Raw genomic sequence first — 18,156 nt, forward strand, 5'->3', positions numbered from 1 at the left:
CATAGTGCCCATTTTGCCACCAAATAATTTGTGAGTACCACCTTTGTCCCAAACAGCTTACACATACATGCTTACACCCACTTATACTTATGCTTATACTTACACACCCATGCTTACACACTTACAATACACATAGACATCCATGCTCACACACAATTAAACATATACCTCCATGCCTAAATACCCTTAAACATAGACATCCATGCCCACATACCCTTAAACACAGACATACACTTATACATAGACATCAATTATCACATACACTTATATTTAATTCATGCTTACATACTGTACATACATACAAACATACACTCACTGACCATTTTATTAGGTAGTCCTGTTCAATTGCTTGTTAACACAAATAGCTAATCACCCAATCGCATGGCAGCAACTCAATGCATTCAGGCATGTAGACGTAGTCAAGACAACTTTCTGAAGTTCAAACCGAGCATCAGAATGGGGAGGAAAGGGGATTTAAGTGACTTTGAACGTGGCATGGTTGTTGGTGCCAGATGGGCTGGTCTGAGTATTTCAGAAACTGCTGATCAACTGGGATTTTCATACACAAACATCCCTAGGGTTTACAGAGAATGGTCCGAAAAAGAGAAAATATTCAGTGAATGGCAGCTGTGTGGACGAAAATGCCTTGTTGTAGAAAGTATGGCACGAAGAATGAACGCAGTTCTGAAGGTAAAAAGGGTCCAACCTGGTACTATCAAAGTGTACCTAATAAAGTGGCCAGTGAGTGTGTGTATGTATAAGATAAGATAACCCGAGTAAACACAAAATGCAATTTTTAACAATTTCACGCATAGAAACCATACCTAGCCTTATGTAAAAAAGTCATAACCCCCTTAGTTACTAAATCATATGTACTTGGGTTCAATTTCACTAGACATGACCAGGCATGATTACTGCCCCACCTTAACTTTAATTAACTAGAGCCAAAGTAAAGTAGGCTATAATGTCTCAAAAAGCAGCACATGCTTCTTTTAGATGCTGCATTCTAAAGAAATGAAAATTGATTCAATTCAATAAATATAGTAAAGAAACAAAACACAGGTAGGAAATACACATTTCCACAAGTATAGCTGCCTTTTTGAATTCCTAGTATGCTCAGTTTTGAGGGTTGCGACTCACATCACCCTTTTTTTTAACCTGGTTTATTGTAGTACACAAAATCTCATACAATATTAACATTATTTACATAATATAATCATATACTTTTTGTGCTAGTTATTTTATGGAGGGATTTATTTCCCATGTGAAAAATTTAAAATGCAGAGATCAATTCTTCTTTCTGTATGCTGGTCCGTTAATCTCCTGATGCAGTCTAAGTTTAAATATAAGACACCTATCTTTAATGTCTTTAACATTTCACCTGGGGGAGGTGAGAACATCTTTTTAACAATCTGTCAGAATGTCACTGCATATGATATACACTGCATATGATGTAAATCAGCTTGGCATTTTAAATAATACACATATAAATAAGTTTAAAGCTTCAGATACAAAGAATACATTGCAAACACCCGATAAAAAAGGCTTCTGTGCATCTCCAGAGAAACCAGATATATTATTTCTTATGATTGCCTTGCCTGAAAATGCATCTAAAGGCAGATTGTAAATTACATTTTATTACCAAAAATATGATCATTGCACAAAATGGTTAATGTGTGTCATTTTGTTGACTGTAGTCCTCATTCATTTCTGCATCATTTATCTCTTATATGTTTCGTGTTACCATTTCTGTATACTTGTCATGGGTAAAGCATGGAAGAGTTGAAATATTTTAAGAACAAAACAAACCACTTATTTTGCTCTCTGATGTATAAAAAACTGCAGAAGTTCAGGGCAGACTTAGCTAATGCGTCTAGAATGCACTTTGCTTCTAATGAGCATTAAAACTGGCCAAGTGAGACACAGTTTAATGGCATTTGTTAAAGCCTCTGTACTCCAACAGCAGGGAAAAAAGAAGTGTTAAAACCAATAATTTAGGCATGCTGATTTTTTTTTAGGCGTTCGAAACCCGTTTCCGAGATGCTGGATGTCCCATTGTGAATAATACATTTTCTCTAGTTGTCAAGGTAAAGCAGTATGGAAATCTGTCTGAACTCCATTAAATCTTTCCCTTCTCATCTGCTGATAAAGGTGAAGGAATGACAGCGAAGGATCCAGATTTTCTGTTGAAAGCTAATAAAAGCTGTTCATGCCAAAAATAAAATATATTTTCTGCTTGTCGTGCTTGACAAAATTCATGGGAACTTCCTTTGCAGATTTATTTGTAATTGCTCCAGAGAAATACAAAAAAGTAGAAAATAAATAAATACATTTTAAAAAACTAACAAAAAGGTGTACACCATAATAATTCATTGCCAGGACAATAAACAGGCATTCACTACTTTCCCAAATGTTTTGAAACAATCAAATTTAGTTTTATGTGTTCAGTGCCAGCGACAAAGCCCTTCGGTCCTGCCATGAATAAAATATTTGCTGATACACGATTGTACGTTCATGTCAATGCAAGGAAATAAAAATCACCACCAGGGTGCCAATTACTGACAGTGATTGATAGCATTCATATAAAGTCATTCTCACGGTGGATTGCTAATTCAGAGAACCAGATCAGCATCTTTCATGTACATTCTTTTAAAGCTAAAATATATTTATATAGTTCTAGTTATTCTGGTTTTAGTTAGTTTTTGCTGACATTGAGAGTTTAACTTTAATATAAACTTTAAATATACTTTAAAGAGGGTAGAGTAAGAATATTATATATATATATATATATATATATATATATATATATATATATCATCACCCCTTATAATGTTTTCTTTCTATTCTATAAATTATATTTCTATTCTTTCTATTCTATAAATATATGTAAATAAGTACTTAAAGTACAACTGAACTAAATATTTTACTTAATGAATAACATAGAATAATATATTTACAGTATCTACACATGGAAAATGCACTGTTCACAGCTTCAGATGATACCTGGTTAACACTGCCAAGCCCTTTTAAACCTACAGAGATTATTTTAGTAGTGCTACTGACCACAGACCCAGAGAGTCTATCTACATGAAACCGAGCCTGAGGGGTGAGACAAGTATTTGACTGTTTATGTAAAGGTGGGGGTTTTTTTGGAAAGGTATTAGGTAGGAATTAACTTTGTAAGTGTTTTTACTTGCTTTAGGTTTGGTTTTTGTCTTAAGGGGAAAGTGTACCACTATACAGCAAGAGACCTACTGACAAGCAGCAGACTCCGTAGCCATACTATACAAATGCAACAGACTCCTGGGTGTAAAGACTGGCCTTCCAGTCAGTAGGCAGGAATTATCGCTCCATTCCTCCTTGGCAAAGGAGGCTGCAGCAAATTACCCCCGACTAAAAGCTGAAATCCTGGCCCAGATGGATGTGTCAACCATCGTAAGAGCTCAATGCTTCTATAAGTGGCAGTTTACAGAAGAAAATGCTCCCCGATACCAAATGTTCGATTTCATTCATCTGGCCTGGAAATTGATCCAATCTAGTCGGCAGAAAGTAAAAACTGTAGGTGTGCTGTGGGAATACTGAGCACTATCCCACTGCCATGGTTGAAGTTACTACAGGAAAAAGGGTAGAAACTCCAATTGGTTGATGCCAGAGGATGACCCTGCAGGTGACCAATAGGCTCACTCGCACAGCCTTTGTAACCCCTGACAGCGAACCTATGGATTTCCGCTCCCGTTAACCCCTTCGATGCTGCGTTAGATAACGGGAGCGGAAATCCATAGGTTAAAGGGCCGTGCAAGCGACCAATAGGCGACCCGTTAAGGTGCAACAAATGCACCAGGAGCCTAAAAGTCTGTACGAGCTGTACAGAGTCGCTCGTACAGACTTTTAAAACCCCAATGCTGCAACTTACCTGGCAGATCCCACTGGTCTCCCTGTTCTATCAGTTAAATGTCCGTACAAGCGACTTTATTGGTCATTCGTACGGACATTTAACTGATAGAACAGGGAGACCAGTGGGATCTGCAGGACAAGTTACAGCACCAGGAGCCTAAAAGTAACATAGTTCATAAGGTTGAAAAAAGACCAAAGTCCATCAAGTTCAACCTATATACATATTGTGTCCCTACTGTGTTGATCCAGAGGAAGGCAAAAAACCCTTATGAAGCAGATGCCAATTGCCCCATACCAGGGGGAAAATTCCTTCCCGACTCCAAATATGGCAATCAGAATAAATCCCTGGATCAACGTTCTGTCCCTATTAATCTAATATCCATAACTTGTAATATTATTGCTTTCAAGAAACACGTCCAGGCTCCTTTTGAACTCTTTTATTGAGTTTACCATCACCACTTCCTCTGGCAGAGAGTTCCATAATCTCACCACTCTTACTGTAAAGAACCCCCGTCTGTGCTGGTGTAGAAACCTTCTTTCCTCCAGCCGTAGAGGATGTCCCCTTGTTATAGATACAGTCCTGGGTATAAATAGGTCCTGGGAGTGATCTCTGTACTGTCCCCTTATATATTTATACATAGTTATTAAGTCCCCCCTAAGCCGTCTTTTTTCCAAACTAAATAACCCCAATTCTGATAATCTTTCTGGGTACTGTAGTCCTCCCATTCCCCTTATTACTCTGGTTGCCCGTCTTTGAACCCTCTCCAGCTCCACTATATCTTTCTTGTACACTGGTGCCCAGTACTGTACACAGTATTCCATGTGTGGTCTGACTAGTGACTTGTACAGGGGTAGAATTATTTCCTTGTCGTGGGCATCTATGCCCCTTTTGATGCACCCCATGATTTTATTTGCCTTAGCAGCAGCTGCCTGACACTGGTCGCTACAGGTAAATTTACTGTTAACTAAAACTCCTAAGTCCTTTTCCATGTCAGTCGTCCCCAGTGTTTTCCCATTTAATACATATTCCCAGCCTGGATTTTTCTTCCCCATGTGCATAACCTTACATTTATCTGTGTTGAACCTCATCTGCCACATCCCAGCCCAAGCCTCCAACCTATGCAGATCCATTTGTAATCGTGCGCTGTCCTCTATTGTGTTAACCACGTTACAGAGCTTAGTATCGTCTGCAAAGATTGATACTTTACTATGCAATCCCTCTACAAGGTCATTAATAAATATATTAAAAAGAATAGGACCCAAAACTGACCCCTGTGGTACCCCACTAGCAACAGTCACCCACTCAGAGTATGTACCATTAATAACCACCCTCTGTTTCCTATCACTGAGCCAGTTACTTACCCACATACACACATTCTCCCCCAGCCCAAGCATTCTCATTTTATGTACGAGCCTTTTATGTGGCACCGTATCAAATGCTTTGGAAAAATCAAGATATACGACATCCAGCGATTCACCCCGATCCAGTCTTGAGCTCACCTCCTCATAAAAGCTGATCAGGTTAGTTTGACAGGACCGATCCCTTGTAAACCCATGCTGATATGGAGTCATACACTTATTTTCATTGAGATACTCCAAAATAGCATCTCTTAGGAAACCCTCAAACAGTTTACACACAACAGAAGTTAAACTAACAGGCCTATAATTCCCCGGGTCACTTTTTGTCCCCTTTTTGAATATTGGCACAACATTTGCTATGCGCCAGTCCTGGGGAACAGACCCTGTCACTATAGAGTCCTTGAATATTAGAAATAGGGGTCTGTCTATTACATTACTTAACTCCCTTAGAACGCGGGGGTGAATGCCATCTGGACCTGGTGATTTGTCTATTTTGATTTTTTTTAGGCGGCACTGCACTTCTTCCTGCGTTAGACAGGCGACATGTACTGGGGCATTTATCTCATCCTGCTGTATATTACCTGGCATTTCATTTTCCTCTGTGAATACAGCAGAGAAGAATATATTTAATAGATTAGCTTTTTCCTGATCCCCGTCTATAACTTCTCCCTCATTACTTTTTAAGGGGCCAACGCTTTCATTGTTAACCTTTTAACTATTTATATAGTTAAAGAACATTTTGGGGTTTGTTTTACTCTCTTTGGCAATGAGTCTTTCTGTCTCCAATTTTGCTGCTTTTATCTGATTTTTACATATTTTATTTTTTCCCCGATAGCTTTTTAGTGCTTCCTCACTGCCTTCCTGTTTTAGTAGCTTAAATGCCTTTTTTTTGCCATTTATTGCCCCCTTTACATTTTTATTTATCCACATTGGTTTTCTCTTGTTCCTGACTCTTTTATTCCCATACGGTATGTACCTTTCACAGTGAGAATTTAAGATATTCTTAAAAATCTCCCATTGAGCGTCTGTACTCTTGTTTTTGAGGACATTTTCCCAATTTACAGTGTTAAGGGCTTCTCTTAGTTGATCAAACTTTGCCCTCCTAAAGTGCATAGTTCTTGTGGCTCCTCTAAGAGTTCCCTTATTGAAGGACAAGTTATAATGCATCATATTGTGATCACTATTTCCTAGATGTCCCCTGACCTGCACATTAGTTACTCTGTCAGGTCTGTTGGTTAATATTAAGTCCAGTAGGGCGCCCCCTCTGGTCGGGTCCTGTACCATTTGGGACAGATAATTATCCTTACTTATAGTCAGAAACCGGTTTCCTTTATGAGATTCACAGGTCTCAGTTTCCCAGTTTATGTCGGGATAGTTAAAGTCCCCCATAATAACCACCTCATTGTGATTAGCTGCCTTGTTTATTTGCTTTAATAATTGTAATTTAATAATAACAGAGTCGCTCGTACAGACTTTTAAAACCCCAATGCTGCAACTTACCCGGCAGATCCCACTGGTCTCCCTGTTCTATCTGTTAAATGTCCGTACAAGCGACTTTAATAAATGATAGAACAGGGAGACCAATGGTCTCTGCCGGACAAGTTACGGCACCAGGAGTTTAACAGTCTGTACGAGCGACCCTATTGGTCGCCAGCAGACGACCAATAGAGTTGCTCATACGGACATTTAAACTCCTGGCGCCAGAGCTGCTGCGGTACGCGTTAACCCCGTATTAACCCCTTAACCGGAAAAAACCCAAAGAAAAACCGAACACGAAGAATGTCCACGAATATTTGCCACAAGAGAAGACAGGAACAGGTGAATATTCGCGGAATACGAAGATTTTTTTTCCCCCAAAGACGAGCACGAAGACGAACACGAAGAGCCCTTTAAAGCAAGAGGTCCAGATATGGTGCAGTGGAATAGTGATGCAGAGAAGTCTTTAACAGACCTCTTCCTGCAGACAGATGGGTTTAGGGGCTGTCTTTTCGCAGTACATTGACGGAGAGGAACATCCAGTGTTATACTTAAGCCGGTCTGGTTTACTCTGTAGCAGCTTCAGGCTCTATTTAGCCTACTGAGATTCTCTCAGTAGTGGATTCTCTCAGTAGTGCTGCTGACCACAGACCCAGAGAGTTTATATGAAACTGAGCCTGAGGGGTGAGACAAGTATTTGGCTGTTTATACAGCTGTGTTTTTTAGCTGGCCAGTACTGTTAGTATTGTAGGAATTAACCTTGTTTAGTTAGTCTCCTAACACGGTGTATGTTTTTGTTTTGGTTTATGTCACACAGGGAAAGTGTAAATAAACATGCTACAAAGCAGTGGAGTAGCTGTTCTGCAGAGACCTTGCCGCAATATATATATATATATATATATATATATATATATATATATATATATACAGGGTCGGCCCGACAATGGAGCCAAGTGGGGCAACCGCTCCAGGCGGCACTTTTGAAGGGGCGGCACTTTTTTTTTTTTTAAAAAGCGAAAGAGAGAAAGGGGCGCGAGTGGTTTTCGCTTACCAAGCTGTCAGTACCCGCTCGGCGCCCCTCTCTCTCTTTGCTCTGCGGCGAGTCTCCCTGTTCGGTCTCGGTGCCGGCTTGTAATGCTGAGTGCCGGCACCGAGACCGAACAGGGAGACTCGCCGCAGGACTGCTGAAAGGTAAGTACAAGGGGGGGGGGACGGAGGGAGAGGAAGGGTAGATAATGGGGGGGGCGGCAGGGACGGAGGGAGAGGAAGGGTAGATAATGGGGGGGGTGGCAGGGACTGAGGGAGAGGAAGGGTAGAGGGGGGGGGCGGCATTTTAAAATTCGCCCCAGGCGGCATTTTGCCTTGGGCCGGCCCTGTATATATATATATATATATAGTAACATAGTTCATAAGGTTGAAAAAAGACCAAAGTCCATCAAGTTCAACCTATATACCTATTGTGTGCCTACTGTGTTGATCCAGAGGAAGGCAAAAAACCCTTATGAAGCAGATGCCAATTGCCCCATACCAGGATAAATCCCTGGATCAACGTTCTGTCCCTATTAATCTAATATCCATAACTTGTAATATTATATATATATATATATATATATATGCAGTATCTTTTTTCACAACTTTCAAATCACTTTTATAAAGTGTCTTTCTGGATGAAATCATCATATAAAGTTTGACTTCAGACAAGGTTAGAGACAGGTACTGGCACCCTTCCAGCAAAAAACAAAAAACACCTTTCAGGACACACTAGGGAAAAAAGCGGCAAAGGATTTGCTCTTTCCAATTTGTCACACTGCCCTGACAGTTAATTCAGTACGATCCAGGTGGTTAATAGAGGTCCTGTGGCAAGGGACTCAAGAAAAACATTAAAGCAGTTTTTGAATCAGTATAATTTTAATAACAAAGATGGATTTCATGGTCTCCACCCTATTCTCTGGAACTTTATTTGACTTTTGCACTGTATTTGGTCAATGTATATAAAACAAATGACTTTTTCATCTGTATTACTCATAATATCACTTTAACTTTCATTGTGTATAAACAGCTGTGTCATCTGAATCGAATATAATCTAAGTAGATCAACATCGACATTTCCTGATTTTGTAGAACTTAAAAATGATACGTAAACTATGTGATTAGATGCTAACGTATTCTTCAAAATACACATTATATTTTACTCCTTCGACAATGTGTACATTTTTTGGAAAATGAAACTGCATCGCCAGAACCCTAGGATGGGGGGGCTTGGGCAAAAATTTCCCTTTGGAGTTTTGCAGAGACCTTAGGTTTAATGGACATATGGGAATTTCTGGAAAACTACTGTTATAAGAACTTGCTTCTATGACAATTCTTGAATTTTGAAGATTGTTTATCAGCCTGAAGTGTTTGCTAGAGGAAATATAGGAGGAAATGAGTGGAGTATTTTCTGTCACCCATAGGTGACACCCTCATGGTTTCTGCACTGCTTAGTGAAGTGGAGCTCTAGGATATAAGACATTCCAAAACTGCTTCACTCTGACCTAAAAAGAACATGAGCAGGAGTGTGAAAGGTAAATAGCAGCGCTGCAAGGCCCTCCTGGGTGCAAAGCCTGGGACAAGGACCGTGCAAAGCCTGGGGCAAGGACCCTGCTTGACCCTGTCTAAGGACAACCTTGCCTATAGAGTGTGGGGTAAGGTTATTCAGGATTTCTGTCTAATTTTACTATAACAAAGCATTTAAAATTGAAGTAAGGGTCATTAGGAGAGTGAGTGTCATGATGAGGATACATTGTTTGTTTAGGATTGTGTGTTGTGAGTATGAGAAGGCCAGATTGCATGCTTCTCGGAACAGATGGGTTTTTAGTGAGCGTTTGGAATAGGTAGGGGAGTGTCTGACAGAATGAGGTAGGGAATTCTAAAGATTAACGGTATTGTAGGTACTTGTCTTCAATCACATGCCTCTCACAGAATAGAAATGATGATCTCCATTACATATTAGCATACATATAATCATTAGTTAATATACTGAAAATATATCTAGCTGTTTGCGCAGTCATTGTTAAACCTTCTGACCTGCTGATGTTTTCACAATTTCAGTGGTATTCCTCAGACCCATGAAGTCAAACTGATATAGTCGCCAAGATTTCTGATTTGCAGCCTCCACTGAGTTTTTTCTCCATCTGTATACCATTTCTTCCTGTGGGTAACCATCTGTTAAAAAAGTGCATATTTAGTTATTTTAAGTATTTTATTTTATTTAGATATTAATATGAAAATTTGCTTTGTTTTCTATTTTTTTTATATGGGAAAGTGGATATATTTATATGAGAGCAGCACAGTTTATAAACAATCGCTAGCACTCTAAATGGAGCTCTGCAATGCTTCCGGTAGTATATACTCATAACTGGGAACCCGTAGGGTATAATCCTGTGTCTCAGGGTTTTCATCCAATCTCAGGCACACACTGTCTGGAGCTGTCTCATTCTTACTCTGCATTGATCTGATGATATATCTGAAGACTCCTGATGCTCCTAATCCTAGTGAGTTTACCACCAATATGTCATGGTTGATCTAACTATTTGAATGGATTTTACTTAATTAAGTGTATCTTTAAAACATGACAAGTCAAGATTTCCACGAGGATAGGTATTTGTGTCATTTACTGAAACACTATGTAGAATCTGCATGATAGACCATTAAATGGCCTCTAATACTTAGAGACTCAGGGTCAGCTAATTTAGAAAATTCCCAAGTACCTCTTACTTGCTTTAACCTGTATGCCAGGCCTATTAACATAACAAAGGTTATGGTGGCATAAAGGCGATAGAAAGCATTATGCAGAAGCATTATTAAACACTAATATATACCCACCAGACAAACCAGAAGGCCTAAACCGGCATTATAGTTCCCAAGGTAGCCCAGTAACACAATTAATAACCCATATGAAATGATAATTGCTCCCCTTATAACTAGTTGTGCCACCCATGATAGCAACAACTCCAATCAAACATTTGTGATAGCTGGCAATGAGTCTTTTACATTCTTGTGGAGGAATTTTGTCCCACAGAATATTTTTAATTCACCCACATTGGAGGGTTTTTTGAGCATTTACTGCCTTTTTAAATTCATGCCACAGCATCTAAATGAGAATCAAGTCAGGGCTTTGACTAGGCCACTCCAAAACGTTCATTTTGTTTTCTTTCGGCCATTCAAACATGGAATTGCTTGTATGCTTAGGATCATTGTCCTGCTGCATAATCCAACTGCTCTTGACCTTTAGGTCACAAACTGATGGCTTAAGTTAATTTATTAGTCGTGTGAGTAGTTGTAGAGGTATAGGGTTCTATGTCCTCTAATAAGTTTTTATACAGTTTTTCTAAATTAGTCTTTATGAAGGGTTTACCTTTTTATGGCATTGTCATAGCTTATAGACTTATTCCAGTTATCTATAAAACCCCTTTATCAGTCCGCGTAGGTTAAAACACATGTTCCTGTCATTATGTTTCACTTATACCTAAAGTATATATATATATATATATATATATATATATATATATATATATACAGTTTATATATATATATATATATATATATATATATATATATATATACTGTATATATATATATATAATACAAGGCATTCGTACAGCTGGACATTCTCCTTCAGGATTTTGTGGTAGAGAGCAGAGTTCATGTTTCCATCAATAATGGCAAGTCACTCCGGTCCCAAAGCAGCAAAGCAACCCCAGGCCATCACATCACACTACCACCACTGTTTTAAACTGTTGATATGGAGTGGAATGCTGTTACCTTTATGCCAAACACACGTTTTCCAAAACGTTCCACTTTTGACGCATTAGTCCACAGAATATTATCCCAAAAGTCTTGGGGTCATCAAGATGTTTTTGACATATGTGAGATGAGCCCTTGTGTTCTTTTAGGTCAGCTGTGGTTTTTGCCTTGCAACTCCCCCATGGATGCCATTTTTCCACAGTCTTCTCCTCCTGGAAATTAGGGAGATAAAGAGGTAAATCTGTATGCTGCGACTTACCTCTTTATCCTTACTCCCGGAGCATGCGTTTGTCTATCTGGGGGGGGCAGTTGCCCCCCTGATCTGCCAATGGTTGAAGGTGCAGTTACCACTGCAGATCTCATGTGGTTCGTACCACGATGTTTCACTTATACCTAAAGTATATATATATATATATATATATATATATATATATATATATATATATATATATATACAGTTTATATATATATATATATATATATATATATATATATATATATATATACTGTATATATATATATATAATACAAGGCATTCGTACAGCTGGACATTCTCCTTCAGGATTTTGTGGTAGAGAGCAGAGTTCATGTTTCCATCAATAATGGCAAGTCACTCCGGTCCCAAAGCAGCAAAGCAACCCCAGGCCATCACATCACACTACCACCACTGTTTTAAACTGTTGATATGGAGTGGAATGCTGTTACCTTTATGCCAAACACACGTTTTCCAAAACGTTCCACTTTTGACGCATTAGTCCACAGAATATTATCCCAAAAGTCTTGGGGTCATCAAGATGTTTTTGACATATGTGAGATGAGCCCTTGTGTTCTTTTAGGTCAGCTGTGGTTTTTGCCTTGCAACTCCCCCATGGATGCCATTTTTCCACAGTCTTCTCCTCCTGGAAATTAGGGAGATAAAGAGGTAAATCTGTATGCTGCGACTTACCTCTTTATCCTTACTCCCGGAGCATGCGTTTGTCTATCTGGGGGGGGCAGTTGCCCCCCTGATCTGCCAATGGTTGAAGGTGCAGTTACCACTGCAGATCTCATGTGGTTCGTACCACGATGTCTAGACGCCCCTGTACTAAATTAGCACCTATTATTTATTTGTTCCCCATAAATTTAATAGGCATTTAGATCCAAACAAAAGCCACACATGGTAGAATGGCTTCTTAACACATCTTGAGAAGAATCCTAAACACTGGATTGACCTATAGTTTGATTGTGGAATGGCATTTGTAAAAAAAAAAAACACATTAGCCCAGAGTCACTGGCATAACCCCCTGCAACCCCTTCTTCCCGTCTCCTCGTACCCTTTAAAACTGTTTAGAAAGGGCCCTTCTGACCTGGACTGCACCGGCCCAGGTCGGAAGGGCCCTTTTTATATTTGTGGTGATCCTGCTGGGTATAAAGTTGTTAAACCACAAAGCTTATCATTTTCTAAATTTCTGTATTTTTTTTTTGTTAAAATAATTTGGCTACCCAGGGTGATGAGATTGAGCAAGCGTACACCAGGCAGTGATCGTTTCTAAAGGAGAGGTTTGCATTTTATGAGATTAATGATATTTTATTTTGTTTTCTTCAATAGTTGTTTAATGTATCCTGTTATAGTTTATTGATTTTGTCTTTATCGGAATGTTGTGCTTTAGTGAAGAAGCCTGGTGGGTAATAATGCATAGTTAACCTACAAAATGTTTTCTAAAATTTTGAAAATTGACCCAGGCCATTTGCACCATTACCATATCATGATGACATCAGCCATTTACATTTCAAGTGTTGAAACCAGCACAAGTAAAGTGCTGTCCTGCAGTATATGTGTATAAGCTCACAAAAGCAAATTAAATGCACAGTTATATACTGGAGTTTAGCACTTTATATATACTAGTTTTAGTCCCTGACAAAGTCAGATCTCTATTCAGAGAAACATGTATCAGGTGTACATTTTGTATTTGCTTCTAACTGTGGCCTCTGTAAGGATCTATATCTTTTGTTACCTACTTGGACTTACAGAGGATACGCCAGTTCCATAGATTTTACGGACACTTTGTAAAGGGTAAATTACTATCATTAATATTGATACTTATTAGACTTGTGCAAATGGACCAAAAATGATTCAGACAAATTTGTCATTTCGTTTTCACTCCATTTGTTTTCAGGCAACAAATTTTCTTTCCTTCCCTTAGGGTTCACATGAAAATCGGAGAGGGCTCTTCCTCCTTGCCCTTGTGTTGTTTCCAGCTGCAAGTGCTATCTCTGTGTTCCTGAATTCCTGTGTATGACCTGGCTTTCTCTGACGTCCCTCCGGGCTCCTGATTCCTGGCTTGTTCCTGACTTCGCTGATCTCTCTATTCCTGACCCCGGCTTGTCTGAGTACCCGTCTTGGTTCCTGACCTCGGCTTGTCTTTTGGTATATGCTTTTGGATCACGATTTGGCTTTGTTCACTATTGTCATTATAATAAAGGTGATTGCATTTTACGTTTTGTGTCCGTCTGGTTCCTGGTCCCTAACAAGTGGTTACTAAAAAAATTTAATCCCACCACTGACCGTAACTGAAATTAGGTCGGACAGACATCAATATCTCATGAGTAGATGGATGTCAACATGCACCTAAGAACATGCATACTAAGGTCCCTTTAAATTAAAGCATTAATATATTTTGGATTTAGCAATCTTGTTTCTTAAAAAAATGCAAGGGGCAAGGGTGTAGCTAAGCTTAATATAGCCATAAGTAACTACATTACAATAGCACATGGGATTCCTTGCTGTATGCCATCATTTTCATCAACAATTTCCATAATGATGTACTGTACAGATTAAAAACTTCACACATGAATTGCAATAGTCTAATTAACTTTTTCTAGGGGTATCTGGGTGCCTCTTATAAAAATAGTATAAAAAAAGTACTTTGTAATATTGTTTCATTATATTTTTTTTTAGCATCTTTGACATAAAAGAAATGAGCAGCATTTACAGTATATGTTAACCTTTATGAAGCATGTTGCCAGAGTTCATACATTGATTTCAAAGGGATGATTATAAAAGATAATTGGAACTAAACTCCTGAAAAGGTGTCACATTCAGCAGTTTACTGGTTTCTATGGTGATTTCTAACTTACGATAGTTCCGTTACCTTGATTAATATGACTCCTTGTCTCCAATTCAGATACATTAAAAAACATATTTCTTATTTTTTAAATATTGTTTTTAGAATAATGCATAGGAACCAATAAAGAACCAATAAGGTGCACAAAGTGCAGTAATTACCGTTAAAAAATTTACTGAAAAGATAAAGTGAAATTTTATCATACTAACTTTCCCCAGAACTTCCCATGTCTGGTACCTGGAGCTCACGCTCTCCTGGCAGGAATGTGGCGTGGCTACACATTGTGATGAGGCAGTCTCAAATAAAAGTGGGTTCTACTTAAAACCTGGATGGGAGCCGAGGAATAATGGGAGCTGCCCAAATTCTGCTCCTCTGCTTGTAATTAAACACACTGGCCTGGAAGCCCTCATGTATAGATATACTGATAACAAGGAAGTGTGAATAGTAGAATGATAGGATTTATCTGTTAAGAGAGTAAAACAACAAACATTGTTTATGCCATACAAATTTATTTTTTCAAAATCATTTTGTTGTTGGGATATAGACTTAAGTCAGAACCATATGGGGCACTACAAATCTGACCAAATATGGGATTTTGTATGAGAAATGTCTTAAAATAAATCTTTAGTGTCTACTGATATTAAATCTCTGGATGGTGATAAACTAGTTATTTGTTCGACAATCAGAATGTACCTGAAATTGTTTTTTCACCCTAAATTTGTAGATAATGTACATTCATAATATACTATCATTAATTTAGCAAAAATGGTTCTGAATACTAGTTGTAATAGTGCCAAATTATTTTATTATGTCTTTTGGGGGATTTGTATTTGTGCCAGCTCTTAAAGTATAAGTTTCATTTTATAATGATACTGCACTGTGTCGGACACATAGAATACATTTCTAGATTGTTACTTTTTTGTGTTTTTCCATACCCACTTTAAGCAAACAGAAGCAGGGCTACACCTTTGATAGGTGTGACGATTGTTTATCTAGGATCCTGAGATGGTAGCGGCCTCTCAACCAGGTTCAGCAAGCACAGGGGTGCTGAAGATTTGTTTGTTTTGTTTTTGACCCATTAGATTTTTTTCCTTGCCCATTCAGTTTGGCCGAAAAGTAATAAAATTTGTTGTCCAGTGCCCTCATTCACTCTCTCTCATTCTCATTCTTGTTCACTCTCGCTCTCTAAATGTTTCCCTACCTTCTCTGCCTTCCACTTCATCTTCTGTCTTCAATCTTCTATGTTCCTCCACATCCCCGCAGATATAACCCAGAGGGAACTTCCGCCAAAATTACATCTTTCTGATTCTACAATTTTCATCGGGTTATGTCTGCGGAAATGCGGATAGCAGATTGAAGATAGAGAGAGGATAGAAGATAAGGGAAGTGGTCGGCAGGGAAGCATTTAGAGCGTGAGAGAGAGAGTGAATGAGTGTGAGTGAATGTGGGCCCACGAGCTTCGGATGAAAATTCTGAGCTTTTTGCTTTGTTTTCGCCCAATTCGTACAAATCCAAATGCACAAATCTACTGAAGACATAGTCAGTATTGTACTGCTTCTGTAAATAAGAATCAGCTAGCTGGATCCTACTGTTTAAGACAAATTTTACCCAAGAATGCAACAGATACAAACGTTTGAATATTGATTCGAGTATATATAAAGATGATATAAAAGGATTGTCCCATCCAGTCACTCAAATTGTGAGTACTGCAGGAACATGAAATGGTCCCCATGTAGAATCATATTGATTATAATTACACATTAGTACTGAACAAGTGGGTTGAAGGACAGTTGTGTCTAAAAGATTGGAAAAGTATACAATACATGCTGTGACTGTATATACACTATATCAGCCAAGGAATCATGTGTTAACCTAATGTCTGCAATAGTATCTAAATTGTCTGACTGTAGAAAATCCTATAGGTTAAAGACAATAACACAAAGGAAATATACCTTATTGTCCACAGAATAATCCAGATAAAAAGTCTTGGCTTGTCCATCCAATACATAAATGAATATATGGACAAATATTCTGGTTAACAAGGAAACTATTTAGGTATGGATGAGAAACATATTAATCTTTTTGGGAAAACTATTACTGTTGCAGCATAAGTCAATTTCCAGAAACACAATTCTAGCAGACATACCTGGGAACCCACAGATTTCTTATTAATCCCAGTACTTTTAATCTAATGGACTCAGGGACATTTGGCAGATATTAAAGGCTAAAAATGTAATGGGCCTATTTCATATGTGATGGCACTAATGCCTTCTGTTTTGTGACTTAAGTAATAATATGTCAAGTGTGAAATACCTACTCTTCTACTGATGAGAACCCATCAGGGTTTCCATGGGAAACTGCTTACTATATAGTAAATACTTGGAATCATCTTATTAGTCAACTCATTTAGAAAGTTCTTAAAGAAGTGAAGGTCTTTGGGAATGATGTTGTGGATGAAGAATATATATGAGGTTGGCTTAATTGCTTTGAATGCCAAATGGGTGAGGAAAAAGTTTTTCAAACAGAGCTGTGTATTAATTACATATAGTATGAACCAACCTCAAACATTTGCCATGTACCACTTCTTGCAAAAGATTTTTTTCCCCAGTGTGACTATAAACTAATCTCCTGTATAAAAAAAAAAACTGATTTGGTAACTGTTACTGTTCTTTCATGTCAGAATGATTTATATGAGTCTGGAATCTGGCCCTGTGTCTGGCTAATGTTATGATAATGCAACTGATAGTAAGTACAAGTATGTAGCTTTTTTGTTTCCAGATTTTAATATGAATGACATTTTGAACATTTAATACTGTGTTAGCAGGATTGTTTTAAAATTATCAATTAAATCTCCTTGTTAATATTTTTCATAAAGCATTATGGATGTAGTTTTCCCTACATTCATGTTTTATGCTACTACCCATTACTCATGATCCTCTGGCACGCTTCAATACATAAGGCCCTCCATAACATCGCTCCTCCATACTTTTATGCCGTCATTAACAAATACTCCCCTACTCGATCTTTACTTTCTTCCCATGGGCTAAGGCTCTCCTCCTCACTTATCACCTCTACCTTTTCCCGCCTACAAGAGTTCACTCGTGCTGCCCCATACCTCTGGAACCTACTTCCACCGAACCATCAGCTTTCAGCCTCCATCCCAACATTCAAGAAAAGTCTTCTACAGAGAGGCATACCGTCTTAGTTGGTAGAACTTCCCTGTCACTGATACAACCACCACACTACCTCTAACAAAGAGTTAGAGTTTCTGTTATTTATGTTTGTCCTAACCTCTCCACCTAATGTATTGGTTTTCTTAGTCTGTCAATTCTAGTCTTGTCAAACTCCTTGCATATATGTATTGTAAGAAGTGTTGCGTAAATTGTTCATGCTATATAAATAAAACATAATAATAATAATTTTCCTTGTAACCTAGAAGCCTCCTGGAGTTCAGAACATTGCCCAGCAATGACATGACAGTACATGACAGGCAATGCAGCATGCAATGTAGTCATGTAAATATGGAGGCCATATATCC

At 38.4% G+C, this 18,156-nt stretch overlaps 1 protein-coding gene across 2 annotated transcripts in view; it reads right to left on the bottom strand.

The window, feature by feature from the left end:
* The window catches only part of LOC149289182 (gamma-aminobutyric acid receptor subunit gamma-3), a 257,576-nt gene that overhangs the window by 15,370 nt on the left and 224,050 nt on the right, over positions 1-18,156 (bottom strand). For both annotated transcript variants that reach the window (XM_089490811.1, XM_089490810.1), the window contains one exon: positions 9,796-9,933. In XM_089490811.1, the coding sequence (XP_089346937.1) occupies positions 9,796-9,933 (138 nt within the window). The remainder of the gene's footprint in view (positions 1-9,795; positions 9,934-18,156) is intronic.

The sequence above is a fragment of the Sceloporus occidentalis genome, unplaced genomic scaffold (genome assembly GCF_023333645.1).
Source record: "Sceloporus occidentalis isolate IW3139 unplaced genomic scaffold, rSceOcc1.0.p SCAF_47, whole genome shotgun sequence".
Classification (NCBI taxonomy): Eukaryota; Metazoa; Chordata; class Lepidosauria; order Squamata; family Phrynosomatidae; genus Sceloporus; species Sceloporus occidentalis.